The sequence below is a fragment of the Podarcis gaigeae genome (assembly GCF_964106915.1).
Source record: "Podarcis gaigeae genome assembly, chromosome: Z".
Lineage (NCBI taxonomy): Eukaryota > Metazoa > Chordata > Lepidosauria > Squamata > Lacertidae > Podarcis > Podarcis gaigeae.
The window spans coordinates 23995755-24020153 of NC_139691.1; the positions used below are offsets into that span (position 1 = coordinate 23995755).

The 24399-nt window shown below is 46.5% G+C and overlaps 1 protein-coding gene across 1 annotated transcript; it reads right to left on the reverse strand.

Moving 5' to 3' along the window:
• Window positions 1–19248: 19248 nt before the first annotated feature.
• Window positions 19249–21139, reverse strand: LOC310837104 (uncharacterized protein; the record flags this gene model as incomplete). Its single annotated transcript, XM_083723167.1, has 3 exons — window positions 20814–21139; window positions 19363–19908; window positions 19249–19265 (listed from the first exon to the last, which is right to left on the reverse strand). Exons 1-3 carry the CDS (start codon window positions 21133–21135, stop codon window positions 19249–19251), a joined length of 885 nt encoding a protein of 294 aa, XP_083579293.1. The 5' UTR covers window positions 21136–21139.
• Between the last annotated feature and the right edge of the window lie 3260 nt (window positions 21140–24399).

Sequence of the window (24399 nt, forward strand, 5' to 3'; positions counted from 1 at the left end):
ATGGAGAGCTGGTGGGGTTTAGAGGCATCGAAACGCTCCCTTCCCGTGGCAAGTGGGCTCCAGAAGCTCCAGAAGCGGACTGAAATTTGTCTCCTTCCCGGTTGGGGGGGGGGGGGGGAGGCTATCCCCAGGAGTCTACCCAAGCTTACTCAGGAGTAACAGAACAAACTTAGTTGGTCTCTAAGGCGCTATTAGCCAAAATCCATGTTTGAGTTACAAACGAACGGAGCTTGAAGATATATACGCGCAAGAAAAGCTCCGTCTAGACGCATCACTCTTTAGAAAACAGCTGACTCTGCCGCTCCAAGCCTGGACCACTCATGAGTCTCCGTTGTTCAGAGGCGCTTCTTAAGGGGCAGTGTGGTGCAGTGGTCAGAATGCTGTCCCATAACCTTGAGGCAGTCAGTTTCTCTCAATTTAACCTACCTTGCGCAAAGTCAGAAGCTATGTGTTTCAACACCCCTCCTCACACCCAAAAAGAACTCACTCATGTCACCAAGATAAAACTTTGCCACACCAAGTTCAGATACCTAGGGGTACAAATAACCAGAAACCTCAATAAATTATACCTGCACAACTACAAGACCCTGTGGCAACAAATAAACAAAGACCTAAAGAGGTGGAATAACATGAATTTCACTCTCTCAGGCAAAATAGCCATGATCAAAATGATCATCCTCCCAAAACTAACCTACCTATTCCAAACCCTCCCAATCTGGATTCCCTCAACGCAACTCCGCAGATGGCAGAGAAAACTACACTCTTTTATCTTCTCACAGAAAAAACCAAGAATAAGCCCCAAATACCTGCACCTCCCCACCTCAGAGGGAGGATGGGGAATCCCCAACATAGAAGCATATTACAGTGCCAACCAAATACACCATACAATCCAGTACATACTAGAAGATGAGACAAAACAATGGATACACCTAGAGAGGGACACAATTGAAAATACCTGCACTACAGCATACCCACTCCTCCCAAACAAACAAAGGAAAACTCCCACAACACTTAACAGGTACACACAGACCATGCTCAAAGCATGGAAAACAGAAATAGGCAAACTATCCCCAACCCCATCCCCACTAACTCCCCTGGCGTACCACCTATTATTCCATCACACAGCACAAAACCTCCAGATAAAAACCTGGCAAACCAAAGGCTTATATCACCTAATAGACTTCTATAAAAATAACAAACCTTTGTCAACACAAGAAATACAAGACAGACTTGAGGACACCCAAATGTCCTGGTAACACATCACCAATTACATGCCCTCTTAAGCAATCCAGTAGTAAAATCAGCAGCAACTCGGCCACTGACAACCTTCAAAAACCTCCTCCTAACAATAAAGGGACACGGTAAAGGGATGGCATCTGCAGTATACAAAATACTATTACAAAATCCCACAAACTCCCTTGTTGTTGTTGTTTAGTCGTTTAGTCGTGTCCGACTCTTCGTGACCCCGTGGACCAGAGCACGCCAGGTACTCCTGTGTTCCACTGCCTCCCGCAGTTTGGTCAGACTCATGTTTGTAGCTTCAAGAACACTGTCCAACCATCTCGTCCTCTGTCGTCCCCTTCTCCTTTCCCAACATCAGGGTCTTTTCCAGGGAGTCTTGTCTTCTCATGAGGTGACCAAAGTATTGGAGTCTCAGCTTCAGGATCTGTCCTTCCAGTGAGCACTCAGGGCTGATTTCCTTAAGAATAGAGAGGTTCGATCTTCTTGCAGTCCATGGGACTCTCAGGAGTCTCCTCCAGCACCATAATTCAAAAGCATCAATTCTTCTGCGATCAGCCTTCTTGATGGTCCAGCTCTCACTTCCATACATCACTACTGGGAAAACCATGGCTTTAACTATACGGACCTTTGTTGGCAAGGTGATGTCTCTGCTTTTTAAGATGCTGTCTAGGTTTGCCATTGCCTTTCTCCCAAGGAGCAGGCGTCTTTTAATTTCGTGACTGCTGTCACCATCTGCAGTGATCATGGAACCCAAAAAAGTAAAATCTCTCACTGCCTCCATTTCTTCCCTTCTATTTGCCAGGATGTGATGGGACCAGTGGCCATGATCTTCGTTTTTTTGATGTTGAGCTTCAAACCATATTTTGCGCTCTCCTCTTTCACCCTCATTAAAAGGTTCTTTAATTCCTCCTCACTTTCTGCCATCAAGGTTGTGTCATCTGCATATCTGAGGCTGTTGATATTTCTTCTGGTGATCTTAATTCTGGCTTGGGATTCATCCAGCCCAGCCTTTTGCATGATGAATACTGCATATAAGTTAAATAACCAGGGAGACAATATACAGGCTTGCCGTACTTCTTTCCCAATTTTGAACCAATCAATTGTTCCATATCCAGTTCTAACTGTAGCTTCTTGTCCCACATAGAGATTTCTCAGGAGACAGATGAGGTGATCAGGCCCTCCCATTTCTTTAATAACTCGCCATAGTTTGCTGTGGTTGACACAGTCAAAGGCTTTTGCATAGTCAATGAAGCAGAAGTAGATGTCTTTCTGGAACTCTAGCTTTCTCCATAATCCAGCGCATGTTTGCAATTTGGTCTCTGGTTCCTCTGCTCCTTCGAAATCCAGCTTGCACTTCTGGGAGTTCTCGGTCCACATACTGCTTAAGCCTGCCTTGTAGAATTTTAAGCATAACCTTGCTAGTGTGTGAAATGAGTGCAATTGTGCAGTAGTTGGAGCATTCTTTGACACTGCCCTTCTTTGGCATTGGGATGTAGACTGATCTTCTCCAATCCTCTGGCCACTGCTGAGTTTTCCAAATTTGCTGGCATATTGAGTGTAGCACCTTGACAGCATCATCATTTAAAATTTTAAATAGTTCAGCTGGAATATCATCACTTCCACTGGCCTTGTTATTAGCAGTGCTTTCTAAGGCTCATTTGACTTCACTCTCCAGGATGTCTGGCTCAAGGTCAGCAACCACACTACCTGGGGTATATGAGACATCCATTTCTTTTTGGTATATTCTGTGTATTCTTGCCACCTCTTCTTGATGTCTTCTGCTTCTGTTAGGTCCTTTCCACTTTTGTCTTTTATTATGGTAATCTTTGTACAAAATGTTCCTTTCATATCTCCAATTTTCTTGAACAGATCTCTGGTTTTTCCCATTCTATTGTTTTCCTCTATTTCTTTGCATTGCTCGTTTAAGAAGGCCTTCTTGTCTCTCCTTGCTATTTTTTGGAAATCTGCATTCAATTTCCTGTATCTTTCACTATCTCCCTCGCATTTTGCTTGCCTTCTCTCCCCCGCTATTTGTAAGGCCTCGTTGGACAGCCACTTTGCTTTCTTGCATTTCCTTTTCATTGGGATGGTTTTAGTTGCTGCCTCCTGTATAATGTTACAAGCCTCCATCCATAGTTCTTCAGGCACTCTGTCCACCAAATCTAAATCCTTAAACCTGTTCCTCACTTCCACTGTATATTCATAAGGGATTTGACTTAGATTGTATCTTACCGGCCCAGTGGTTTTTCCTACTTTCTTGAGTTTAAGCTTGAATTTTGCTATAAGAAGCTGATGATCTGAGCCACAGTCAGCTCCAGGTCTTGTTTTTGCTGACTGTATAGAGCTTCTCAATCTTTGGCTGCAGAGAATATAATTAATCTGATTTCGATGCTGCCCATCTGGTGATGTCCATGTGTAGAATCGTCTCTTGTGTTGTTGGAAAAGAGTGTTTGTGATGACCAGCTTGTTCTCTTGGCAGAACTCTATTAGCCTTTGCCCTGCTTCGTTTTGAATTCCAAGGCCAAACTTGCCAGTTCCTTTTATCTCTTGACTCCCTACTTTAGCATTCCAATCCCCTATAATGAGAAGAACATCCTTCTTTGGTGTCATTTCTATAAGGTGTTGTAAGTCTTCATAGAATTGGTCAATTTCAGTTTCTTCAGCACCAGTGGTTGGTGCATAAACTTGGATTACTGTGATGTTAAAAGGTCTGCCTTGGATTCGTATCAAGATCATTCTATCATTTTTGAGATTGCATCCCAGTACAGCTTTTGCCACTCTTTTGTTGACTATGAGGGCCACTCCATTTCTTTTACGGGATTCTTGCCCACAGTAGTAGCCCATTCCTGTCCATTTTAGTTCACTGATGCCCAGGATGTCAATATTTATTTTTGCCATCTCATTTTTGACCACATCCAACTTACCAAGGTTCATGGTTCTTACATTACAGGTTCCTATGCAATATTTTTCTTTACAGCATTGGACTTTCCTTTCACTTCCAGGCATATCCGCAACTGAGCGTCCTTTCAGCTTTGGCCCAGCCGCTTCATCAGCTCTGAATCTACTTGTACTTGTCCTCCGCTCTTCCTCAGTAGCATGTTGGACGCCTTCCGACCTGAGGGGCTCATCTTCCAGCGTCAAAACTTTTATATGCCTGTTGCCTTTGTCCATGGAGTTTTCTTGACAGGGATACTGGAGTGGCTTGCCGGTTCCTGCTCCAGGTGGATCACGTTCGGTCAAAACCCTCCACTATGACCTGTCCATCTTGGGTGGCCCTGCATGGCATAGCTCATAGCTTCTCTGAGTTATTCAAGCCCCTTCGCCACGACAAGGCAGTGATCCATGAAGGGGACAAACTCCCTAGACACAATAAAAAAAAATGGGAAGATGACATAGGCTATGATATTAACCCCACTCAATGGACCAGAATGTGGTCTAAACCCCCCTTTAAATCCATATCAACAAAAAGAAAAGAACTCACTCTGAACATCACCTACAGCTGGTACCTAACACCAAGAAAACTAGCGCTAATACGCCCAGGAACCTGACCAAAATGCTGGAGAGGGTGCACCTCCACAGGCACATACCTCCACATGTGGGTACTGGGTAGGTAAAGGTAAAGGGACCCCTGACCATTAGGTCCAGTCGTGACCGACTCTGGGGTTGTGGCGCTCATCTCACTTTATTGGCCAAGGGAGCCAGCATACAGCTTCCGGGTCATGTGGCCAGCATGACTAAGCTGCTTGTGGCGAACCAGAGCCACGCACGGAAACGCCGTTCACCTTCCCGCCGGAGCGGTACCTATTTAACTACTTGCACTTGACATGTTTTCAAACTGCTAGGTTGGCAGGAGCAGGGACCGAGCAACGGGAGCTCACCTTGTCTTAGGGATTCGAACCGCTGACCTTCTGATCAGCAAGTCCTAGGCTCTGTGTTTTAACCCACAGCGCCACCAGTAGGACCATTCAAATATTTGGCAATTATAAACAGAGGTTAGGTGCCCAATTGTGAGAGGTTGTTCAGCTGTGATTCCTGCATTGCAGGGGGTTGGATGAGATAACCATGGGGCTTTTCTTCCAACTTTACAGTTCTCTCTATGACAGTTCTCATCTATGCTGCCATTTCCTGGATGGCCCCCTCCCTCATTAGGCCATGTTGCTTTCAAGTGTTGAGCACATTACTGCCACTTTCTGCAGCCCTTGCCTCCCACTTGAAAGGAAGCTAAAGTGTGGGGCTCTGCATTTGATCATTATCAACCTTGGTTAGCCTCACTGTCTCTTAATCTCAGGATCATGGGTTCCAGGGGCATAGGAAGAGGGGGCAATGGGGGCGGCCTGTCCTGGGTGTCATCCCTAAGGGTGTGACAACCTCCCCCCGGACGGATTGCTGTGCTGCCCCCCTGGGTACCGATCACCACGCCGATCACCCCCCTGGACACCAATTGCTGCGCTGGTCGCCCCCCTGGGCACCAATCGCTGTGCCCATTGCCCCCAATGGGCACTGATCACTGCCCCTGTTGCCTTCCTTGGCGCCAATTACCATGCTGATCGCCCCCCCCGGGCAACTTGCCCCGCTCCCAACTGCAAGGCATGTGTGCCGCTCTGGGTGCTAGCTCTGCCACTGATGGCCCCATGTTGGGCAAAAAAATTCCTACATTGCAGGGGGTTGGACTAGATGGCCATTGGGTCCCCTTCTAACTCTATGATTCTATGCCATTTCTGTTGAAAGTTTAGGTGAAACTCAACTTGCAGTAAGGGGTTTACATTGGGTTATAATAGACCTCCAGGTTCCTAGGCTATTCCTGCACCTTTGACCTGTATGCTGATTTCTTTGTCCTTTGAAGTTTAGCCGGACACAGTCTTAACTTGCAACCCACTTACAACTTCCTCCCATTTGCACTTCAGGATGAGAGTTCCTCTTGGTTCTGTTGTCTGAGAACAAGTATGGTTGGCTTGGTTTTCTCTAGACCAATTTGAGATGGGGATTGTATGCAGAAGAAGCACCTCTAACTAATGGTGTATATAAGACTGATTTTTCGGAAGCCCAGAGTGAATGTGTAGCCCAATCCCTCCAGAAGGGTGACACAAATGTGGAACTTTGTCACAGAAAACTTGGCCACTGAGACATCAAAGCCATTATGGCTATACAGTACTGCACAAGGAACTTGAAAGAAGAGTAAAGGTAACTCAGGATGCTTCCATCACCAAAAAGTGTGTGAACTACATTACTGTACTGGGAAATTGTAAAACCTTCTTTTCCTCCATGCACAGAGCAAAGTACCAGAGTACTTGATGTTGTTCACACACTAATATATGTTTTCCACTGAATGTTTCCTCACAATAAAAAATTAAGCACCATCTAATTTTCTTAGATGCTTTCTCAAGATAAAATGTTGCACATATTCTTAAGGAGAGATGTGAAACCATGGAGGTGTTCAGAAAATACCTCACCATGGTGAACAACAAGTTCCAGAGGAAACCCAAAATTTTGATGAGCAATGATGGTGGTGAGTACACTTCACACCACACGAGAAACCTCTTGGAAGGGGAAGGCATTACACAGCTGAGGAGTGCACCCTACACTCTGCAACAGAACTCAGCTGCAGATAGAAAGTTTTTCTCTGCATGGTAAATGATACAAATCTCCCCAAACATATGTGGGGAGACACAGTATCCACTGCAGTGTACCTCCAAAACATACTGCCTACTAAGGGAGCTATACACTTGTGGGATGTAACCCACTGGTGCAGTTAAGTACAACATTACCTGTTTTGCTAGAGTGGACATGCAGAGGATGTTGGTCCAGCCAGTTGAATTTCTGTTACACCTGGCTGGAGCATCCTTCTTTTGCATGTGACTAAGTAGGTGGGCGGGGACGCGGGTGGCGCTGTGGGTAAAACCTCAGCACCTAGGACTTGTCGATCGCATGGTCGGCGGTTCGAATCCCTGCGGCGGGGTGCGCTCCCGTTGTTCGGTCCCAGCGCCTGCCAACCTAGCAGTTCGAAAACACCCCCGGGTGCAAGTAGATAAATAGGGACCGCTTACCAGCGGGAAGGTAAATGGCATTCCGTGTGCTGTGCTGGCTTGCTAGATGCAGCTTGTCATGCTGGCCATGTGACCCGGAAGTGTCTGCAGACAGCGCTGGCTCCTGGCCTATAGAATGAGATGAGCGCACAACCCTAGAGTCTGGCAAGACTGGCCCGTACGGGCAGGGGTACCTTTACCTTTACCTTAAGTAGGTGGGCATGACCTTTCCAGACCTGGTAAAAGGCCAAGTCACGGAGCCACCTCCCTTCTTCCCCTATTTCTTTTTTGTCCTGCCTGTTTCCTGCTTCACCTGGACTACACTGCTGGCTCTCAACCAGCAGTCCCTGGGTTATCTCCCATATGGGAGATATTTGTACTTATTTGTAACCTCAAGCCTTAAGCCTGTCCTCAGGGATCACACTGTGCTAATCATGAATAAACTTCTTTTTGTTACTTATGAGTAAGACTGTTGTGTCTTTATTCTATTAGGAGGGATTCAAGGGATCTTACCAGGAATAATAGAATTTAAGAGATTCTAATGGGTCTGCAACCAGCTTCCTGCTGTGTAATAGGGGAATGCACTCTGCTATATGAAGAAACTTGCTAGCGTGAGTTAGGAAGGATAATATTAATAAATATATCCTCTCCTGCTACCCACAACATTCCCATAACACTCACCTTTTGAACTTTGGCATGCAAGAACATATGTGACCCACCCCCATAGGCAAAAACCAGACTCCAGAGCAGAACTAGGAATCGTGGTAGGATATGCTTCTGGAGGCAAAGGATACAGAATTTTAGACTTAAAGATGGGAGAGATCAGTGTAAGTAAGACATGTAGTTCATTTTGATGAATGGTGCAAAGCTGATAAGAGAGGAACTGCAATAGATCTTTCTGAGCAACCAGAGGAAGAAACCCAAGCTCTCGGGTGCTTCCCAAAACAGGTATGCTGAACAGTGGTAACTTGGTTTAAGAACAGTCTGGTTTAAGAATGATTTGGTTTACAAACTCTGCAAAACTGGAAATAGTGTCCTGGTTTGAGACCTTTACCTTGGTCTAAAAACAGAATACAAACAGTGGAAGGGCACTGGTGGTGGGAGGCCTCATTAGGGAAAGCACGTCTTGGTCTAAGAATGGATTAAGTTCATAAACCAAGGTACTACTGTATGTCAGTCCAGATCTGTTTCCTATTGTCACAGCATCCAGATGGAGCCATGAAGGGGAAGTAGAAGCAGAGGGTCAGGCTCCTAGCTGCTTTCTCCTCCTCCTCCTCCTCCTCCTCCTCCTCCTCTTCCTCTTCTCCTGTGATCACTCGTAGCCGAGTAAGATTGTCTTCCATAAACACGGTTTTAACAATGAGTCTGTAAGTGACTGTGGAGGCCAATTCTGGTTCCACATGTCCTTCCACAGTGGGGGCATTGGTTTCTGGGTGAGAGTTGATCATGGTGTGGATTTGCCAAGCGTACCTTCCTTTTAGCATGATTCTCCCTTGTGTCCTGCGTTTGCGTGTCTTCAAAGCCCATGACACCTTTGGTAAAGGCTGTTCTCCAATTGGAGCACTCGCAGGCAAGTGTTTCCCAATTGTTGGTGATTATACTACATTTTTAAAGATTGGCCTTGAGACAGTCTTTAAACCTCTTTTGGTGATCTTTGCTTCTTTCAGTACACTGGTATTAGTTCGCCTGTCTTCCCAAGTGATGAGTAAAAATTTTCGGAGACACTGTTGATGGAATCTTTCGAGGAGCTGGAGATGGCGTTTATAAGTGGTCCATGTTTCACAAGCATACAATAAGTTTGGTAGTACAGTACAATAGCTTTGTAAACAAGCATTTTTGTTCCCCTGAGAATGTCCTGGTCCTCAAACACTCTGCACTTCAATCTGGAGAAAGCTGCATGTGCAGAGCTCAGGCGATGCTGGATTTCGGCATCAATGTTGGCCCTTGTGGAAAGATAACTGCCCAAGTAGGAGAAGTGATCAACATTTTCCAACGTTAAACCATTGAGTAGGATTTGTGGCACTGCAGAGGAGTTATTTTGTACTTTTTGGTGCAGCACTTTGGTTTTTTGGATGTAGAGCGATAGGCCAAGCTTTTTGTAAGCTTCTGCAAAGATATTTGGGATGGTTTGGAGGTCATCCTCTGAGCGTGCACATACTACATTGTCATCAGTATACTTAAGCTCTATGGCGGAAGTTAAGGTAACCTTACTCTTTGCTTTCTGCCTGCTCAGATTAAAGAGCTTTCCATCTGTTTGATATATGATTTCTACTCCAGTGGGGAGTTTCCCTTCGACAAAGTGTAGGATCATGGCAATGAAAATAATGAATAGAGTATTGGTGATAACACAACCCTGTTTAACATCTGATCCCACAGTGAATGGTTCACTTTGAGAGCCATTGTTATCTGTGCTTGTTGCTATCATATTATCATGGAGGAGCTGAATGATGTTCACAAATTTATCTGGGCAGCCACCAAGATTCTCCTAGACCGCAAGATCTGCACAATCCCTAGAGCCTTCTACTTGGGAAGAGAGAGAGCAGATGCCAGCCACCGAAGCTTAGCCATCAAAGGATACTGAGCAGGAAGAAATAGATGCAGTGCACCAGAGGAAAATCTGGATCCTTACTGACTGACTTCCTGGAAAGAGGGTGATAAGCAGAAAATGGGTTTTTTAAGTAATACAAGGTGTAGAAGGGAAGTTCAACGCTTCAAAGCAAGTGTTGTCACGAATGGCTATTTGCAAAAGCATAGAGAAGACTGTGAGGAAACCTTTGCTCCTGTAGTCAGATACACAACTATCAGAACACTTTAAGCACAGCAATTTCAAAGCAAATGGAAGTGAGGCACATTGACATTAAGACCGCATTTTTGCATGAGGAGATCTAAGAGGAGGAGATCTACATGGAACAGCCCAAGAGTTTTGTTAAACCCAGTGATGCCTGTTTAGTATGTAAGTTTCAGAAGGGGCTATATGGACTGAAACAGGCTTTTAGGACATGGAATGATCACAGCAGAGAGACTTGTGTAGACAAAGATGGGAAGGCTTGTTATTGTTTAATATGGAGGAATGATTCTTGAAGTCATTGCAGACAATGTTGCTATGTTAAGAGGAAAAACTATTGCTGACGTGCATTAATAATCATAATTAGAGAACCCCTTTTGGCCTTTTTGTGTAGAAAGGAAAATGAATTAATCTGCTTGGTTTTGAAAATAGGGAAAATATTGCCTAACAGAAAGTAGATCAGTTGAGTGTTATTCTAGGGTGAATATTTTGAATATTTTTTGTATGTAAGTTGCATACAAAGAATCAGCAATCCTTTTAATTTTCCCCCTCTTCTCTTATTTACTTTTCCTTCCATTTTCCTTTTGTTCTTCCTTTTGTATTGTCTTTTCTCTTTCTCCCTTTGTTTTTGTTTAGATCAGGTTGTTTTATTTTATTGCAATTTGAAAAAGCTTCAATTAAAACTTGTTTTTTAAAAAGAACTTGGAAAAGTCTCCTAATATCTAGGAATGGAGAAAGATGGATCATTCCTTCTAAGCCAGCAGCAGAAGGTCATTTGACAGTCTTAAACCATCCTCTTGCCAGACTTATGGCTACTGATTTTCTAATCTTAAGAATCAAGTTGAATGTGAACTATTTATTGCCTGTCAACAACCAGTACAGGTCAGCAAGAGGGAAATCTCTGTACTTGATAAGTCCACTCACCCGCAGAACACAGGAGAGCTGGGCATTGGGGAGTTAATCCCAGCTGGGGTGTGAGTTTCAGCTCTGTGCCAGCTTTCTCAATTAGTCAATGGCAGATTAGCTCAGAGAGCTGAGCACACTGTGTGGAGAGGGGCTGATGGAGCAATCAGGCTTCCCTCAGGTTCGCTCCCTGGGAATTTAAATTGGCCACAACAGCCCCCTGCACCCAGCTCTCCTCATTGCATCAATCCACCCACCGACTCCATCAGCTTTGCATTTCACTTATTGATTGGCCTTGCTATGGTAGTAGTGGTCACTGTATTCGGGGTCAGGTAGGAATTTACCTAGCAGGCAAATTGGCTATGGCCTGAGGGTTTTGCCTACCTCATAGCAATCATCACAACTTAGGTGGTTTAGGCACTGGGTAAGTCCTTAGCCTTGGATGGGTGGGGAGGTGGGTACTTCAAGACTACAAGACCAGATATCATAGATGCAGTGGGAATCCTTAGAAGGAAAATGAATGCTCCCACTGAAAAGGATTGGGCAGTTGTCAAATGAGTTGCCAGATCTCTGAAAGAACTATGAAGTGTAAGCTTAATTTGCCAGCACATCAATCCTGCAGTGATGATGCTGACTGGGCTGGGCACCCTGAAGACTATAAGTCAACAGTGGTTATGTTTTTAGGTATGGAAATTGTCCCATTTCCTGGGGCAGTTATCAACAAAATTGTGTAGCTCTTTCTTCCACAGAATCTGAATATGTAGCTGCTGTAGGGGAATGCAGAGAGCTTGTCTGTCTTGATCAACTGACTGAGGAATTTGTGTTGGTTTGAGAGAAGCCATTTTAACTGACGGAAGACATCCAGAGCTGTTTGAAGTGAACACACAATGAGAAGTTCCACTTGATAACCAAACGTATCAAAATAAAGTACCACTTGGTACATGAGGCAATCCAGAATAGACTTGTTGAGTTGACCAATTGGCATGCCAAGAAAATGACTGCTTATATTCTCATGAAACCTCTACCAAGAGAACCTTTGAGTCAAGATGGGACTCTGGGTAGTTTAATAGAATTGGGTATGCAATGTAATGTTTTCTTGAGATGGGTTTTGTGGGAGAATCTGCAGCCAAATCACAAATGCATGATTGCTAGATAGTTGCAAACAAGGGACTCTATGATGTCACATCCTATAAACTTTTGTGGCAGGAAAAGGAAATTTAATCTCTACTTCTTCCTATCACCACACTCTTTTTCCTACCTGTAATGGGGAAAACATATCTTTGCTCTCCCCCAAAGACTAATCTTCATTTTGAACTGGACTATGGCTATGTGTAAAGGACACGGGTGGCTCTGTGGGTTAAACTGCAGAGCCTAGGACTTGCCGATCAGAAGGTTGGCGGTTCGAATCCCCGTGACGGGGTGAGCTCCCATTGCTCGGTCCCAGCTCCTGCCAACCTAGCAGTTTGAAAGCATGCCAGTGCAAGTAGATAAATAGGTACCGCTCTGGCGGGAAGGTAAATGGCATTTCCGTGCACTGCTCTGGTTCGCCAGAAGCGGTTTAGTCATGCTGGCCACATGACCTGGAAGCTGTACGCCGGCTCTCTCGGCCAATAAAGCGAGATGAGTGCCACGACCCCAGAGTCGGTCACAACTGGACCTAATGGTCAGGGGTTCCTTTACCTTTAGCTATGGGTATCTGTAACATTTAAAGATCATTGCCTTCCTGGTTTTCATCACTGTACAGTTATACCTCAGGTTGAATGTGCTTCGGGATGAGCGTGTTCGAGTTGCACTCCGCAGCAACCCGGAAGTAACGGAGTGCATTACTTCTGGGTTTCGCCGCTTGCGCATGCGCAGATGCTCAAAATGATATCATGCACATGCGCAGAAGTGCCGAAATGTGACCTGCGCATGTGCAGACGCGGGTTACGTTTGCTTCTAGATGAGAACGGGGCTCTGGAACGGATCCTGTTCGCATCTAGAGATACCACTGTATCTGTTAAATCCTGACAAGACTTTGATAAGTGAGGAAACCGTGTTTACTAAACAGCCTGAGAGTGATTTCCCCGTTAAGAGGGAAACATAAAACAGGAAAAGATAATCTAAGCCCACCTAAAACAAAAGGGAAAGGGGAAATATTTTTTGAGAGGCACTCCATTCTTTACAACAATCAATGAGGACTGAGCCTATTCCATGTTTTGTGGGGAATAGAAAAACTAGGGAGAGGGTCATTGAGAGAGAGACCATAATTTTGAACAGTGAACATCCTGCATATGTAGTGACAATGGTGATATCCCTTTATTACATTCGAATGCTAGAGAGTTGAGTGTCAAATGGATGGATGAACCGAATCCATTGGAAAGCCTTGTGCCAGAAGAGATGTGAAAGATGTGGCTTGCTTGTTAGATCATGATAGCAAGGTTTTACTTGATGTGGCAGGCAAGACCCAAATGAGATGGCCAGTCATACTCCTCTGCCTTTAGTTAACCCTGTGATTCACAAATTTTAAACTAACTAACTAACTAACTAACTAACTAAGTACACCAGGTGAAGATACGTATCATCACCTAGCAATGTCTAGAGATTGCACTCCTCTTAAAAGCATAAGAAGGAGAGCACAGCCCACTTGATCAGCAGAAACCCTAGTCTACTGCATTTGCCAAGTGAGTGCAGGTATCATTATTTAACCTATCAATTTATTTAAAGAGTTTATATATCTATTTTTATCACCAAGTGTCCTCAAATGGGTTTACATAAGAAGAAAAATAACTTGATCTAAGTGTGCAATAACAGAGTGCGGAGAAGTTGTACCATTTATTCAGTAGACCTTCATCCAAGGATGATTAGCCTGTGCTGTTGAACTCCAACTCCTATTATCCCCAGACAGCATTATCAGTGGTCAGGGCTTATGGGAGCTGTAGTCCAGTGACAAGAGGAAGGCCCGTTCTCCACTTCTGATCTCTGAGATCCACAATGTTGCCACTTTCCCCTTCTGTTCCAAAGGAGCTGCAGTGCTGTAAGCAGAATAATGCTGACCACCCATGCCAGCTTGGGAAATATTATTATTATTATTATTATTATTATTATTATTATTATTAAATATGAATTTCTTAGTATTTACCCAGAGTATTCCAAAGCAATTTAAAGCCAGGCAGACATCCCTACCAAAGAGACATCAAAACCAATAGGAAAAAGAAATACTTTGAGGGGGGCAGGCTTTATGTTAGGAAGGTAGGCAGGGGGCAGCTATGCCCATACATAAAACATCCTGCCCATTTCTAAAAGGCTACAGATTATTGAAGTCCAAAGGCCTGGTTATGAGGGGATGTTTTTGCTGGGGACCTAGAGATAGAGAAGATAGAGATAGAGATAGAGATGATAGAGAGATAGAGATAGAGATATAGAGATAGAGATAGAGATAAATTATGGTGCCAGGCAAGCCTCCCTCGGGATAGCATTCCAGAAGCAGGGAGCCACTGCAAAAAAGGCACTTTCTCATGTTGCCATGGTGATTGAGGCACCTCACAGGCACTGATGGCTTGCCTTTGGCAGGGCATCAAGGGTGACCTATATGAGACTCTTCCAGTGAGAAGCAGCAGGTTAGGGTGCAAGCAGCAGGTTAGGGTGCAAGTCCCAACATAGATCTTTAAATATGGGCCACTGAATGATTCCAAAAACTGGGAAGCCTTTGCAGATGGCTCTTTCTCTTCTGAACACTTCTCTGCCAACAAAAACAAAAAAAAGAGGCTGAATTGGAGAATTATCTCACCTCTGGCCCAGGTTTGTGGGGGTATGCCAGCTCCAGATTGTTTCAACTAGTTCAGAAGCAAGCACATAACTGCTAACAGCCAACATACGCTTTCTCTGAAGATAAGATATACTGAGTCATGAAGCACTTGGCTAAAATAATCACATTTGTATCTGACTTTGTGGGAAGTGGTAGCCTTATTGTGAGAACCTCTACAGGGCCCCCAGCCACCTTAACCTAACCATACCTTTTGAGCTTACTCCAGAGTAAACATGCATGCGCATTGTAGGGGATTGGGCTAGATGAACCTTGGGGTCCCTTCCAACTCTGTAATCCTATGATTCTAGTTATTGATATTATTTATTAGACTTGTATTCAGTTATTCATTCAATGATCAAAAGGCAGTTCACAACATAAAAATACAAAATGAGAACACGAAATACAGTACTGAAAAAAACACAAGCCAATAACCCTTGTCCCAAAGACACAGTTTAAAAGGCCATAGAATGTTTTATTAGCCAGAGGCCTGGCCCTAGGGAAATGTTTTTTCCTGGCACCTAAAGATACGTATGGAAGGCCCCAGGGGAGCCTCCCTGGGGAGAGCATCCCACAAATGGACAGCCATGCAGAAAAAGGCCACCCTCCAGACCTCTTGTGAAGGAGGCACACAAAGAAGGGCCTCAGATGATAATCACAGGGTCCCGGCTGATTCATATGATTCCAGGGGCAAAGCTGCATGCTCCGCTACCGGGAGCGGAGAGCAGGCAGGGGTGTGGCGTGCATCATGGGGGCGTGGCACACTGCCCGCAGGGGCGTGGCACACATTCTGGGGGTGTGGGGTGCCGCCTGTGGGGGCGTAGTGCCTGGCACACGTGGGGGTTTTGAACACATGTCGGGGGGCGCTGCAATGGCACCCTACCAGAATAGTGGTGCCGGGGGCGGTGCATTCCCTCCGCACCCCTGTTCCTCCACCAGTGTATGATTCTATGTGCTTCTTTCTCTTCCTTGGAAATAAACACCATTAAAATCATTGAGCAGAAACGGATACCACTGGGCTGTAACCATATACAACTAGGAGGCCCATTTCAGAACTGCTTCTGAGTAATAATATCATATTATTAAAGGACGATCTGCCTTTGCACAAGTGTGCATTCTAAGTATATTTTGCCGTGGGAAGTCCCCTCTTTTCAGTGGAGTTCACACTTCCATTTTCCTCTGGCAAGGGAGCAGGAGGGCCTGTGCCTGGTAAGAATGGCCTATGAAGTGGAGTGAGGAGGCTAAGGGGAGGTCTCACATTAGGCTTGCCAAAGGTGGTGCACTGGAAGGCAGGGGGTCAGGAGTGCACTAGAGGATGTTCCCACTCGAGGGTTTAATGTTGCAATGGGTCCCTGGCATGTCAAAAAAGGTCATTGGCATTAGACTTTCTTAAGTTACTGTTTTTCCTCTTGAAAAAGGTAGATCTGTACTAAAGTGTGGGAAGGGATATAGGCTGGCATTTTGATAACAGGAATTTATTTTTGTAGGCTTCCAAAAGCTTTCCTGAATGAGTGGTGCTGAACCCACAAGCAGCATAATGTGATAATATCCACTTCTTACTCTGAGTTGAGACACTTGGGGTGAATGCAAACCATGGGCTCTCTGTCCCATTGAGATCGTGATCAAGATTGGGCTAGAGACTTTGGATATATATCCAACTTTCACCCTGGGAAAAGTTATGGAAAGTGGAAATAAAATTTATTGCCTGCTGTTCTTTGAAAGAAAATTATATGAAAATGATGTACCATTGGTATCTAACCCCAAATAAAATTGCTAAAATGTACAAAACAAGTTCTAAACTGTGTTGGAAATGTAAAGAGAAAGAGAATACTTTTTACCATATGTGGTGGACATGTATATTGGTAAAGGCTTTCTGGGAAATGATATATAATGAACTTAAGAAAATATTTAAAAATACATTTGTTAAAAAACCAGAAGCCTTTTTTCTAGGCATTATAGGTGAAGAGGCTATGCATGTGGCCTTTGTAACTTCTCCAAACTGCAATCCAAAGGGAGCTTCAGAGCTTGAGGAAATGGCAGGGCCACCACTGGATTTGTAGTCCTGCTAGTTCATGCCAGCAGGAACAGCAGCAGAAGGGAAGTGAGGAGGGGCCAGAGGGGCAAATTGCTTCATGGGTGAAGCCATCATATGATGGTACCTGGCCTGACTTGGGCTCCAGCCTGGCAGAGCAATTTGGATGTGCTGCTCTGTCATGATGCTCCCCTGGCTGAGGTCTGGAATGCTCCCATGCTGTGCTTGCGCCCTGCCAAAACACTGTGCTATGGACTTGAATAAAGTGTGGCAGTGAGAAGAGGGGTGGGCTGGATTCTCTTGGAGTAATCTCTGGCAGAGGGTAGAATCAGAGATGCTTCACACTTTTCTTCCCCTCCTCCTCCCCCCATCTCTTTTCCCTTGCTGAGTGATGCTACCTCAGCTGGTTGAATCTTCCCTCCCCATGATTCCCCTGATGACTGAAGCTTTTTTTTTGGGGGGGGGGTTACTTCCATCAGAATTGTGGAAGAGGGAGGAGAGGTTTAAAACATTTTGCTCCCTGAAAAGTGGGGTGAACTGTCTATCAGTATCCTAAGGCCCCACCTCATGGAGGGCAAGGAGGGAGCAGAGAGAGAGAAACAGGAACATTAAGGGCGAGAGCACCCAAAACCCTCCCACCAGTTCCACCAGTTCCACAATCTGGCTCAGTGTGTTTTTACATGAGTAGAATGTGTCCTTTTATTTAAAATGCATCTCTGGGTTATTTGTGAAGGGCAAGAAGGGAGCAGAGAGAGAGAGCACCCAAAACCCTCCCACCAGTTCCACAAGCCAGCCTACAATCTTTGCCTGAGACAATCACCAGGGTGACCTGTGATTGTTTAGGGCAGTCTTTCTCAACCTGTGGGTCCCCAGATGATGTTGAACTACAACTCCCATCATCCCTAGGCCAGAGCTCAGGGATGTTGGGAGTTGTAGTCCAACAACACCTGGGGACCCACAGGTTGAGAGCCGTTTAGGGTCCTTAATCAAGTATAGGGTAGTGGTGAGAGTGTTGGGCTAGGGATGGGGAGAGAAGGGTTCAAATCCCTCCTTCTCCATGGGACTCCTTGGGCAAGATCAGGACACTCACAGTTTCCCCATCCAAGGCTCCTTGGAGGAAAGGTAAAAGATAAGCATAATAGAAAGCAAATAGAATTGCATCTTCAAGAGCTAATCAAGGCTAGAGATCTAATGAAGGCAATTATACTGCTGGGCCACATCATATCAAATCCCAGCTGCAATAGAATTTAGTCAGAAGATGGAAAACTAGAATTGAAGAGACCAGGTTGCAAAAAAACACATTTTTATTGATTATTTGGTGGATACATTGACAAATGATACAAACATGATTCTATGTATTCAAGAAGCAAATGATTCAGGACCCGTCCGGGCTTTCCTGATTTGCCTCTGCAGGAGTCATACACAGAAATGGTTATACGATGAAAGATTAAGGAAACATCAGAGACTATTATATGGCAAAAGAAAAAAATACCCTCCCATAAGACATACCCCCGGCTTGTGCCAATATAGAGCAGGTAACAAGCCTCCAATAGGAAAAGTCAAACAAACAAAGTGATGCAACATGCTGAGCCACAACAAGCTTTTCAGTGCACTTGAAATGCACACTTAAAGCACGTGACATAATGATAAAAACACCTTATTACAACAAAGTATAGGGTAGTGGCAAGAGTGTTGGACTAAGGATGGGGAAAGCAGGGTTCAAATCCCTCCTTCTCCATGGCACTCCTTGGGCCATCAGGACACTCACAGTCTCCCCTCCTAACCTACAAGGCTCCTTGGAGGAAGGGTAAAATATAAGCATAATAGAAAGCAAATTGAATTTAATCTGTGGGTTATAATCAGGGCTACAGATCTAATGGAGGCAGCTAAACCTTGGGCCACAACATATCAAGTACCAGCTGCAAATTTAATCAGGAGATGGAAAGCAGGAATTGAAGAGACCAGGTTGAAAAACACACATTTTTATTGATAATTTGCCTCATTTCTTCTGCAGTCCCTGATTCTACAAAGCATGCTGCTTATCAAGCTACTTTACTTTGGCAGGGAATCCTAAGCACTTCACTGAGAGTAGGAGTGGCGTAGCGTGGGTTGTCAGCACCCGGGGCAAGGCAAGTAATTTGGGCCCCCTAAACCGTGGATTTGTGCCCCCTAACCCGTGGATTTGCGCCCCCTTACCCTAACCCCCAGATGTTGCGCCCGGTGCGGCCGCCCCCCTGCACCCCCCACGCTACGCCACTGGAGAATAGGATCTCTTAGTTTTCGGGGCGAGTCAGGGGTCTTCGGCGGCCCCGGTTCCGCTGCGGGGGAGGAGATTCCATCCGAATTGGGACAAGTCCTGTTGAAAACCACACGACGGCCACATTCCCAGGCATCCGAGCTGGAGGCTGCACACTGGGGGCATTGCTGGGGAGAGCTGGAGGCTGCACACTGGGGGCATTGCTGGGGGGAGGGGGAGGCTTCACACTGGGTGCTTTGCTGGGGGGAGGGGGAGGCTTCACACTGGGTGCTTTGCTGGGGGGAGGGGGAGGCTTCACACTGGGTGCTTTGCTGGGGGGAGGTGGAGGCTTCACACTGGGGGCATCGCTGGGGGGAGTTGGAGGCTTCACACTGGGGGCATCGCTGGGGGGAGCTGGAAGCTGCACACTGGGGGCATTGCTGGGGGGAGCTGGAGGCGGCACACTGGGGGCATCGCTGGGGGGAGCTGGAGGCGGCACACTGGGGGCATTGCTGGGGGGAGCTGGAGGCGGCACACTGGGGGCATTGCTGGGGGGAGCTGGAGGCGGCACACTGGGGGCATTGCTGGGGGGAGCTGGAGGCGGCACACTGGGGGCATTGCTGGGGGGAGCTGGAGGCTGCACACTGGGGGCATCGCTGGAGGTAGAAGCAGGACCGTCATGGAGACTTGGAGGACCCAGTGCACCAACAGGCAATAGCTGATCCAATCTGGTGTAGGTTTCACGGCGTTTCACAGAAGAGCCGATTTCTCCCTCGATCTCCTCTGGTACTTCAAAGGTGACTGTCTCCGTAAGCCAGAATTTTCTGCAAGGGCGGTAAAAACCCCAGTAGAATACCACAGTAGCAAGAACTCCAACACAAAAAACGATCACCAACAGCCAGTCTGAAACAAAAGAAAGATATTGATCAGTGCTTGTTCTGCTATCCATTTGCTCGATTGTTCTGCTCAACGGCACAAACTGGACTCTCCAGGAATGGAGCAAGGGATTTTAACCAAAAATCCGGATAGGGGTGGTATGGCTAGCATCTTTAGGCAAAGTATCTCACACTGCAACAATTTTCCCCATCTCTAACTTCAGGAGTCAATATCCTTAATGGAGCCTGACTGCACTCGGCTGAGAAGACTCCCTGGAACAAATGTCCCTGCACCGAAGCAACCTAGAAAACAGGACACCCTGGACTTCGCTGGGAGAATTCCCGCCCGCCCCCATACAAATCTTGCCCGTCCGTGCCAACCTAGAGTCTTCTGGCGCGTTAAAAACCAACGAATTTGTCACGGCACCACAAGACGTTTTAGCGCAGCCTAAGACTGGGCCCAGACGACCCCCCTGAAGCACCTTCGAAGCCCTTCTTGCCCTCCCCGCAAATCTTCTGCGCACTGGACTTCACCCTAATGGAGTTCCCGTTCCCAGCCACCCTTCCCAAGTGATAGCGCGCAGCCTTCTTGGGGAGGCGGAAGGGGCACCGAAGGTGCTCTCCTCGTCCATTGTACACCTCTGCGCTTCACCGCAAGATCATGAGCGGGGAAGACATAAATAGACCGAAAGGGGAGCGGGAGACCCATGTCCAAAAAAGAGAAAGCAGTAGTTTCGCTTTCAGAATGAGGCGCACAATGGGCGCAGCCAAGGGGGCCCAGGGGCAGCTGCCTCCCCAATTAATCAAAATTAATACAAATAATAACAAATCTGAGGTGTGCGCCCCCTAACAAAAATACTGGCTACGCCTATGAGGCTCAGGTAGTGTCCCCCCGGAGGTGGCAAAAGATGCGAAAGTAGGTGGCTGCCTTACATTGCACTGGAGGGCACGGCTCCGGTTTGCCGTCGGTGGGGCGCGCTGGGGAGCCCTCGGCGAGCTCTTCGAAGGAGCAATTGCGTGTCTGATCGCAGGTCCCGCAGCAGAACTTGACTTCGGCGCCGTAGGGTTGCCCCGCGCACTGGAAAGCTTCCACCTGCGGCGGCACGGTCCCGTACAGCCACTTGGCGCACGTCGATCCATTGATCTCGCTCAGCGGCCGGGCGTCTTTGTTGGGAGTAGGGACCGCGATCTGGGTCTCGCCCCAAGGCAGAAGGCGCAGCAGCAGCAGAAGAGCGAAGAGCAGAACACACTTCATGGCAGCGCAACTCACAGCTGGGCTCACCTCGAAGAACTGACTGACCGACTCTCTTCAGCAAGCGAAGTCTGCCTGGCTGGTCTAACCCGCCCCACACGGACAGGTCCGTCCCACTCAAGCGCAGCCAGTCAGAGACAATGACTCGGTATCAAACTTCCTCTCATAAAGGCTGCATGGGCGCCGTATCCGCTGGGGCGGCCCCGATTCTGGCCGCACAGGTGTCCCGTGCAGAAAGCAAGTTTACACGGAGGGCCAGATCCTTAGTCGATCTACCTGGGTGTTATCTCCGCTATCCTGCAATTCTTCTCTGGGCTTTCAAAGGGGGGGAGGCGCTGGGTGGAACATTCCCGCCCTCCCGGGAATTGAACTAGAGACCTTGCGCCTTCGACACAGGTGCTCTAGTACGGAGAGCTGGTGGGGTTTAGGGGCATCGAAACGCTCCCTCCCCGATGGAAGTGTGTGCCAATAGCTTCAGAAGTCGAATGAAGAGGCTCTTGATGCACTCGGACAATTTCCCCATCTCCTGTCGATTCCTGGGGGGCTATCCGCTCGAGCCCACCCAAGCTTCCTCAGTAGTAACAGCCATAACCCCCATTTGAATTATAAATAAACAGACAAACAAAAACGGAGCTGGCGAATATTTGCTCGCAATAACTGTTCCTTCTAGACGCATCACTCTTTAGAAACAGCTGGCTCCGAGGCAGGAGCACACAGAAGTCTCCATTGTTCAGAGGCACTTCTTGAGGGGTAGTGTGGTGCAATGGTCAGAGTGCTGGTCTAGGAAGACCAGGGTCAAATCCCTGCTTGCCCGTGACCTTGACGCAGTTTCTCTCAATCTAACCTACTTTGAGGGGTTGTTGTGAGAGTAGAACTGAGGTGGAGAGAATTATGTAGCATCATAGCATTGTGGAGTTGGAAGGGACTTCGAGGGTCATCTAGTCCAACCTCCTGCAAAACAGGAACGATGCTTTCACTCCTTGAAGTAACACAGGATTCAAATCTAGGAAATACAAAAATAAAATAAATGCATGCACTGAACACTTAGAAATCAGTACTGTACCAAATTGGACTGGATCCTGGCTCTCTTTCATGCACATCTTCTACTTATTGGGTAGTAGCACCATCCAAATCTTTGGCAATTACTTGGGCTGTATTCAAATATCTGAACGGATGTCTGAAGGGATGCACGATGGTGCAAGCTCATTTTCTGCTTTTCTATAGGGTAGGATCCAAATTTATGGATTCAAATTAGAGGTAAATGGTAACTATAACTTTGTAACAAGAGAAGCCGTTAGACCGTTGAGACGATTACCTCGGAAATATAGACATGTGTATAGATGGTAGGAGAATATGTATTTATTAGATATTATCCTTCCTTTGTCACGTTTGTGAATTCAGAAGAGTGCATCACATTGCAGATTAAAAGGGAACCTTAGATTGGTTAGTTTCAGCCTCTTAGATTAAGTAATCCAGGATGCTGTAAAGCAGGTTGGATTATCTTGGTCTTTCCCCTCTCCTTTAAAACAATAATCATACATATTATATTGGAAAAGGTAAAAATAACAATTATTTACTCAGAATATTTGTTGATGAGTAAGAGATACAGCAGCTTTAGACCTACTTTAGTCTAGATTAAGGTGGTGTCTGAGCAATGGAGCCCAGACAGGCAGATGTTCTCACATTTTTGCCTTGGCAATGAGTTTATATATGGTTATGCCCCCCCCCCCGACAGGGCACAGTGGAAGTGGCTCTCACAGTTCTCTCTAGCAAACTTACAGGAAATATCTGTGAGCGCCAAACTCTCTGCAGCTCCTAGCATGTGCCTATCTAGCAAATATGAATTGTTGTTTTGTCTGCATTGTAAATATCCTACACACTCCTTCTCAAGCAAAACAACATACATTCATATACACTTTTATGAAACCACCCAGAAACTCATCTTCACTCAAACATTCTGCAAACTGTCTGTCGGTAGAGGCTTGGTCAGGATACCTGCAGTCATCTCTCTTGTGTGGCAACAAGCCAATCAGGGCGGCCGTCTTAAGCATATCTGATGCCGTGATGCAAAGATCCCTCTGCCCCCCCCTCCCAGAGTTGCTGACCTTTTTTAGGGAGAAGGACGGCGCTGTGCCCAGGAGGAGGCGGGCAGTGGCTGGAGGGCAGATCCTCTGGTGGGGAAGAGGTGGAGGCTGGACACGGCGACTCCCGGCTCAGCTGGCCGCTTCGTGCCATGGTGGCCACTGCAGGTGGAGGCTCCGGGCACAGCGCTGCTTTGGTGCAGCATGGCGGAGGTGGGCAAGGGTGGTGAGCTGATGCCAGGAGGCGCCGCGTCCAGCCTCCGCCTTTTCCCTGGCACCCTCCAGAACTTGGCACCCTGGCGCCCTGCGCCAGTAGCCTCTATGGGTAAGACACCCCTGAAGCCAACTCCACAAGTCCATCTGGAATGGCCTCATGTACATAGTGATACTGCACCCCAAGCCGGACTGGATTGCCTAACTCAAATGTTTCTAATGAATCTATCAACTACTGTATTTTTCGCTCCAGAAGACACACCCGACCATAAGACGCAACTAGTTTTTAGAGGAGGAAAACAAGAAACAAGAAAGCAACACAAAGCCTCTTGGGCAAAGAGGCAGGAGCACTCCAGCTGTGCTCAGGAGGCTTTGCGGGGCTATCGCTGAAGCCAGGAGAGCAAAAGGGATCAGTGCGCACTGATCCCTCTTGCTCTTCTGGCTTCTGGGATAGCTGCGCAGCCTGCATTCGCTCCATAAGACGCACACACATTTCCCCTTACTTATTAGGAGGGGGAAAGTGCGTCTTATAGAGCGTAAAATACGGTCGCTTCCTGCTACGTATAAGGGAATGTGCTCTGCTACTAGCTCACTAGCTTGAGTGAGGAAGGATAATATTTAATCTATATATCCTCTCCTACTATCCTCAACATTCCCACAAAGGGTTATGGGGCTCAGAGTTGAGTATTTTTGGTGGATTCAGCATTCCCACACCTATAAGATAGGAAACTGCTATTTTCACACACACGCAGTAATGCTCAGTGGGAGCATTCACCATTCTGCATAGAATTCCCACTGCATTGGCTATGTCCAGTCTGCAGGTTGTGGCCAGGTGTAAGTCTACCTATTGCTGACCTGTATTTATTGTTGTCAGGCAAATAATTGAATCCTCTTGATTCTTTGGGAAGTCAGTGTTCATGGGTGTGGCGACTAGATGTGCTTCTTGCATCTCGAGGTTGCCAATCAGTTCAGC